This window comes from Choloepus didactylus, chromosome 25, assembly GCF_015220235.1.
Source record: "Choloepus didactylus isolate mChoDid1 chromosome 25, mChoDid1.pri, whole genome shotgun sequence".
NCBI lineage: Eukaryota > Metazoa > Chordata > Mammalia > Pilosa > Megalonychidae > Choloepus > Choloepus didactylus.
This window is the reverse complement of record NC_051331.1, coordinates 943,552-951,538: the sequence shown is the minus strand read 5'-3', so window position 1 is coordinate 951,538 and position 7,987 is coordinate 943,552. Positions and strand designations below refer to the sequence as shown.

The 7,987-nt window shown below is 38.5% G+C and overlaps 1 protein-coding gene and 1 pseudogene across 1 annotated transcript; both read right to left on the bottom strand.

Annotated features, from left to right (window-relative positions):
• Positions 1-1,731: 1,731 nt before the first annotated feature.
• LOC119520188 lies at positions 1,732-2,787 on the bottom strand (annotated as a pseudogene).
• A 3,589-nt stretch (positions 2,788-6,376) lies between these two features.
• LOC119520187 (olfactory receptor 1086-like) lies at positions 6,377-7,375 on the bottom strand. Its single transcript, XM_037817896.1, has one exon. The coding sequence runs from the start codon at positions 7,373-7,375 to the stop codon at positions 6,377-6,379; it is 999 nt and encodes a 332-aa protein (XP_037673824.1).
• Between the last annotated feature and the right edge of the window lie 612 nt (positions 7,376-7,987).

Genomic DNA, 7,987 nt, shown 5'->3' with positions numbered 1-7,987 from the left:
AACTTCTTCAACATGACAAAGGGAATATTTGAAAACCTAGTATATATATTTTATTTTCAAAGTTAATTCCATTTCATGGAACAGGCCTATTTCAGGGTTAAATTGCAACACCTGTTCATATTGGACCAAAAGTGTTCATCACTTGGGAACCATGAAATTGAATACTTGGTAACAAATCTGAAATGCTTATTACTAAAAAATAAAGACTATACTTTTTCTCTCTTTTTTTTGAGCAGGGATTTTTAAATTTTGTTTTCATTGTAGTTACATGCAGTAGCCTACACTTTTCCATTTTAAACATTTTTAAGGGTACAATTCAGTGGCCTTAATTGCTTTCATAATGTGGTATAACTTTCACCACTACCCACTGACAAAACAAAAACTTTGTACCTATTAAGCAATAACTCCCCACTCCCCCTACACCATCCCCTTGTAACGTCTAATCTACTTTCTTTCTCTGTGAATTTGCTCACTCAAGATATTTCATAGAAGTGAGATTATATAGTATCTGTCCATTTGTGTCTGGCTTATTTCATTCAATATGATATCTTCAAGGTCCATCCTTGTTGTTGCATTCATCAGAACTTCATTCCTTTTTATGGCTTAATGATATTTTCTTGTATGGATAGACCACATTTTGTTTCCCCATTTATCTGTTGATGGACAATTGTGTTGTTTCCACTTTTTGACTATTATGAATAATGCTGCTATGAACATTGGTGTACAAGTGTTTGTTTGAGTCTCTCTTCTTAATTATTTGGGGTACATAGCTAGGAATGGAATTGCTGGGTCATAAAACAATCCTGAATTTCACTTTGTGAGGGGCTGCACCAGGGTAGGGATATTGATTCATCCTGTTCACCACTGTACCTCACAGCCTGGTACAAAGTAAGTTCTCCATAAGTGTCAGATGCCTGTGGGGCTCAACAACCCATCTGTTCTGGTTTGCTAATTCTGCCATTTTGCAAAAAAAAAAAAAAAACAAAAATAATAAAAAACAGAAATGGATTGGCTTTTATAAAGGGGGTTTATTTGGTTACAAAGTTACAGTCTTAAGGCCATAAAGTGTCCAAGGTAAGACATCAACAATAGGGTACCTTCACTGGAGAAAGGTCATTGGCATCTGGAAAACCTCTGTTACCTGGGAAGGCACATGGGTGGTGTTTGCTCCCAGGCTGTGTTTCAAAATGGCGTTCTCCAAAATGTCAGTGTCCGCTTTCAATGGCCATCTTCAAAATGTCTCTCTAAGCTTCTCCAGACTATACTTAAAAAACGAAAACCTTTTATATGCTTTATTGAAAGCTGGCATGTGCAATGGTTAAACACAGTGACACCTTACAACTGTGTAGAGTACATGCATAGAAACATACACATATAACTACTATCCAGGAAATAGGCAGAACCCCCCCACTGGGAAAGTCATCTTATTAACTAGTACTGTTCAGTTTTCAAAGTATTCAACTGGCTCAATGAAAACACTTTGATAAACAGAGATTTACTTCACAATTTTCAGCAGCTAGAAAACTGAAGATTACAGAGAGAGACTAACTATGCCAAATTCTTAAAATTTCTTTAGGCATTGTTTTTTGTCATGTAGCATTTTAAATGTAGGTTGGTTGGTTGCTGGCTTGTAAGTGGTCCCACAGTCTTCTTGGCAGCTGTGTTAGGGCCATTACCAGGAGGGGAGGAGGAGTCCCATTGCACATGGCACTCAAGATATTCACATTAATGCTAGCTCTGGGCACACACTCTAGCAGAACTAGGAATATTGTTTGTATTTATGTTAGCATTCCCAAGCATGCTTCTGGCCACATGAGGATTAAAATCATCCAGGGCAGGAAGGGTAACATTATTCACCCTGTTAGTGCCAGGAACACAATATATACCTTGACTGCCAGGAATCATTACAGATGCAGGTGAGCCACATGATGATACAGCAGAAGTTGGTGCAGCTGGCATAACAGTTTCTGAGCTTCCACTTGTAGAGAATTTTCTGGACACTGGGCTGGAGTGTGACCCTTCAGGAATGGATGAACCAGCCAATCCATTGTGGTTGGGATGGTGGTGCCCATGGTAGAGGTGGTGCCCATGACTCTGGTGGTGGTGATGTGGGTGGTGGGGGTGTGCATTGCCACTGATCACAACATTCTGTGCTGGAAAGTGAGGCAGATGAGATGGGGGGCAAGGGTCAGTAGTTGGGAAAGAGGACCCCAGATGTCTAGGCTTCCTGGAAATTATTCACAATCTCCTCTGAGACCCTGCATCCAGGTTCCCCTAAGTCAGTAGCCCGGGAAAGTGATAAGTCAAGGATCTCAGAGAAAGACATCCTCTGTGTAAGATTCATCCAGATGATCGTAGCTCTCAGTGTCCTTTACTATACTGTTGTTCAGGCTGATGCTGTCAGTGATCTGGGTCGGAGTAATGCTAATTATCGGAAGCCACTTTTCTTTTCCATCTGCGTTTCACGTGGAGCAAAGGGCTGTGCCTGCAGCTGAGCCTGCGAAAGGAAGTTCAGGCTTTGTGGAGGCGGAAGCTGTGGTCCAGATGTGGAAGATGCTGCAGGGTGCACTGGCTCCTTGGCAAATGTGGCCTGACTCCCAACATCAGTGCTGAGATGAGGGCAGAGGCGATGCCACTGCTGCTGCCACTTCTCAGAAACATTGCCCGGTGTACCTTCTTCCTAGCGCTCATGTTGGCGGAAAGCACCGTATTGTTGGAGCTGGTGCAAATTGTTGGGTAGGGGGTGGGGGTGGGTCTGGAAGTAGCGAGTGCTATTTCGTTTTGCATCTTATTCTTTGTATTCAAGTCCGCATGGAGGAAAACATGAGTCTACACACCATCTGGCTGGATCCGGCCTCTCCTCCTCCTCCTGAGCTGAAGGCACCTGCACCGGTCATTCAACCCAAAATTTTTTATTACCTCAAACATTGATTAAGCAATAACTCTCCATTTCCCTCACAACCCAGCCCCTGGTAACTTGTCATCTACTGTCTCTTTTAATTTACTTGTTCTACATATTTCATAAAAGTGAGATTATACGACATTTGTTTTTTGTGTCTGATTTATTTCACTCATGTTCATCCATACAGTATTATAGTGTGTATAAGAACTTCATTCTTGTAGCAGTGGGGAAAGCAGACATGTCTGTCTTGTTCTTGACCTCAGGGGAGGCTTTCAATCTTTCACTACTAAATGTAATGAGAGCTGTGGACTTTTTGTATGTGCCTTTTATCATTTTGAGGAAGTACCCTTCTGTCCCTATTTTACCAAGTTATTTTGTTATGAAATTGTGGATTTTGTGAAGTTCCTAGTCTACAACAATTCATATGATAATGTAATTTTTCTTTATATATTCATATGGTGTATTACATTGATTTTTTTCTTATGTTAACTGCCCTTATATTCCTTGAATAATTCTCAGTTGGCCATGGTGTGTAATCCTTTTAATGTGCTGCCGGATTCAATTTGCTAGAAATTGTTGATGATTTTGCATATATACTCATAAGGAAATTGGTATGTAGTTTTCTATGCCATTTCTCAGTCTCAAGTAAATCCCAGGCTAAAGGACCCAGACATCATCTGAGTGAGTCTTCCACAGAGCTGGTAGGGGCTGATGTACAAAAACACCTAATATCGTCATTAAGGTGCAGCAATAATCAGGCCCCAGGGTCCCTCACTTGAATGTGACTGGGCCACCACTGTGGGTCATGGGAACAACTGTGCAGAACTGAGGGAGGGGAAGGAGGGCCTGGGATGAACAAACTTGCCTTGGGTCTGTCCTAAGTTTCTTAATTTTTTTTCCTGATTTCAGAAAATAGCATTGGTTACTTGTTGAGTCATTGTCTAGCCTTGATTGTCTTCCAGAGTTTGGGGAAAGTTAATTCTGAAAAATTCTGCCAGAATTTTAATGACAAGATTTTTCATTATGTCTCAGGGTCCTGTGTGCTAGGTGTGTCTTACTTCACAGTCTTGCTCATGTTACCTCCTATCCCACAGTTTCTGCATGTTGTCCATTTTTTTCCTTTAGAGCTGTTAGCATATTAATCACAGTTATTTTAAATTATTCCTCTGATAATTCCAACATGTCTGCCAACTTTGAGTCTGGTTCTGATGTTTCCTTGATCTTCAGACTTTGTTTGTTTGTTTGTTTGTTCTTTTCCTTTTAGCTTGCCTGTGACATAATGTTGAAAGCCAAACATGATGTTTCTGATAATGGAAACTGAGGTAAACAGACTTTTAGAGTGAGCTCTTATGTTCAACTTGCTCAAAATTAGACTGTGTTTATTGTTTCCTTGGCTGTGAGTTTCAGTGATTAAATTTTCCTGGAGTCCTTGTTTTATCTCTTATGGTGTCTTTGGTTTTCTTTAGTGATTCCTTTTTAAATTCAGTCTGAGCCTCTCAATTCTTAACAATTGTCACTCCTTCTTTTTTTTTTTTTTTTTTATCATCATTTTATTGAGATATATTAACATACCACGCAGTCATACAAAACAAATCGTACTTTCAATTGTTTACAGTACCATTACATAGTTGTACAATCATCACCTAAATCAATCCCTGACACCTTCATTAGCACACACACAAAAATAACAAGAATAATAATTAGAGTGAAAAAGAGCAATTGAAGTAAAAAAGAACACTGGGTAACTTTGTCTGTTTGTTTCCTTCCCCTATTTTTCTACTCATCCATCCATAAACTAGACAAAGTGGAGTGTGGTCCTTATGGCTTTCCCAATCCCACTGTCACCCCTCATAAGCTACATTTTTATACAACTGTCTTCGAGATTCATGGGTTCTGGGTTGTAGTTTAATAGTTCCAGGTATCCACCACCAGCTACCCCAATTCTTTAGAACCTAAAAAGGGTTGTCTAAAGTGTGCGTAAGAGTGTCCACCAGAGTGATCTCTCGGCTCATTTTGGAATCTCTCTGCCACTGAAGCTTATTTCATTTCCTTTCACATCCCCCTTTTGGTCAAGAATGTCACTCCTTCTTATATACAATAACCCTATTAAGGTGTTAGTAAGATGTGAGGGGAGGTAAATGTTCTATAATCCTAAGTCTTCTAGTGAGCCTGTGTCCCTGGACTGTGACCTTCATGAATGCTTATCAACTTTTTTTCACCCCCTAGTGATACAGGAGGACCAGAGGCACCTGAAGTTGGGTGTCTGTCTTCCCCCAGGTAAGTTAGACTCTGGTAAAATAGTATTGTTTAAGAGCGGGTGTTCATTAAGAAGAAAATAATGCTTTGGGAATATTTTACATGGCTACTTTTCTCTTCCTCCTGGGAGAGACACAAAGGAATTTTTCTGTGGAACCTGTTGGGAGTCATTGAAGTAAAACTTAAGTTATTGTGGGGGACCCCTAGGGACCTGGGTCTCTAGGTGACTTTTACCTCCCAAGTTAGTCAACACTCAATCTTCAGCAATTAGTCATATCAAGTTCTTAAATTGTAACTCAAGGGAAATTTAATACATCCCCTTTGTGTACTCCGATCTGGTGCTGGCTCCAGGGGAGTTTCTACATCTAATGAACAAAACTTGGAACCAAAGAAAATACAGCAGAATAAATATGGAAGAAGCAAGGATGCCTTGAAAGGAGAATCTTTCCACTTTGTGCCTTGCTCATTAGGAGCAATGTTGAGGAATAATAATAATAATTATTATTATTATGAATAAATGGTAATAAAGGGTAAATGAAGAGACAGAGACTGAGCCCAATATCCCAGCATCCTGGGAATCCTCAAATAAGGACTACCTTTTCAGATTGTGGAGCATCTACATCCTGTAGTCAGTTGTAGGTTCTTCATAAGCTATAATTATGTTTGTCTTTCCTGATCCTTATGTTTTCTCTATACAAATATTATCATGTATTCTCAGTATACTTTTTGGAGATTAAGAATAGATCTAACCAATACTTGAAATTGGAAAGTAGAAAGGAAAGAATTTAACAATAGAGTAAAATTCTATGTTGTTGGACCAAAGAGTGCAAAAGGTGTGTCTAGAGACCTGGGTGGATCTGGATGTGGAAGAGCACATGGAGCAAGTGAGTCCAACACACAGAAGTCCTTCCAGGGATTTCAGAAGAGTAAATAACATGAAGCCATCAAAACCTGAATACACCAACTCTAATTATAACAAGTGAAAATCAAGTTACACAATGACTACAAACAGCAACATATGTGCATCATTGAATGTTTAATTTGACTGTGTCATAGGCATATAAATGACATATTTTATCTACATTTATAGAATGTTGTACAGGAGGTGTAACTAATTATTTATTTGGAAACATTCTATAGAATATTAGCAAAAAATAAACCATTGTTTTTCCCTAGTTTCTGGCCATAAAGATATGGACTGACTCCCAAGCATTCTTTTCAGTTTGACTCAATGCCAAAAGTGTACTTTATTGATGAACCAATTTTTCTCAGTTTTTTCATTGCCTCTTTTACATCTTTGTTCCTCAAACTGTAGATAACAGAATTCAGCATGGGAATCACAATAGTGTAAAATATAGACACTATCATATCATGGTCCAAAGCATAGCTGGAACTTGGCCTCACATATATGAAAACGATGGTCCCATGGTAAATTGACACTCCAGTTAGGTGAGAGCCACAGGTGGAAAAGACTTTTTGCCTCCCTTCAGTAGAATGAATCCTCAGAATGGCCAAAAGAATAAAACTGTAAGATATTAGTACTATCAACATAGTAGTTATCTCAATAAAGCCAACAACATAGAAGACTAGAAGCTGGTTGATGTGAATGTCAGAACAAGAAATAGTGAGGAGTGGAGGAATATCACAAAAGACACATTTAATTTCATTGGGTGCACAGAAAGATAGGCTGAAAGTGGCCACTGTTTGCAATGTAGCATGCAAAATGCCACCAACATAGGAAGCAATGATGAGTGGCACATAAACTTGGGATGATATGCTAACTGAATACAGAAGGGGATTGTAGATTGGTACATAATGATCATAGGCCATTGCAGCCAAGAGAAAACATTCTGTTGTCCCAAAAGTAACAGCCAGAAACATTTGTGTTGCACATCCAAGAAATGAAATGGCTTTATTCTCTGCCAGTATATTTATCAACATTTTGGGAGTGCCAACTGAAGAATAGCAGGCATCCAAGAATGACAACACACTCAGAAAATAGTACATGGGCTTGTGGAGCTGGGAATCCCCAATGAACAATAAAACCAGTCCCAAATTTCCTATCAGAGTAAAAAGATAGATTGATAGAAATAGGAAAAACAGGGAGATGTTTAACTCAATATTATCTGTGAAGCCCCTCAATATAAACATGATGACTTCTGTCAAATTTTTCAATTGAATACTCCATGTTTCCAAATCTGATAGTAACACTGACATCTTAGTTTATATTTATAGGTCTGCAAGGCAATATCTGGTGAAATAGAATTCAATCAATTATATCCCCATGTCTGTTTCTTAGAATGGTAAATGGTAACCCTAGGCAGTGATAGGATGAACATTTATGAAGGAGTGGGGTCCATATGGATGCATTTCCCTGTATAAATAAAAGGAAGACATGGTTTCATTCATTTTTGGCCGAGACAAAGATTTATATTCACGACATGAAACACACTAGAGTTTTGTCATATTGAGATTCCCTACATTAAGAAGAGAATGAGGAACTTAATATAAAACTACAGTTGGAAGGAGATGAAAGCCATATGTCATTATTCATCAGGAAAGTTAATAACAGATCCATGTGGCAGATGAATAAAAAGAGTAAATAGAAACATAAATATGGGGTAGAGAACAAAAAATGCTCATTTAATCCTTAGAGAATTTGAAAGAAAAAATATATAATTAAGGTAATTTCTAATTTCTGTCTAAATCCAGACACATTACATTCTGTGTAAATCCAGACACATTACATATCACTTATAGAGAACATACACATGCACACACACATAAACATAATAATTTCAAATGTAGTTTGAATAGTTATATTAATAA

Coding starts and splice junctions, on each gene's coding strand:
- LOC119520187 (XM_037817896.1), bottom strand. CDS start 7,375: ATGTCAGTGTTACTATCAGATTTGGAAACATGGAGTATTCAATTGAAA.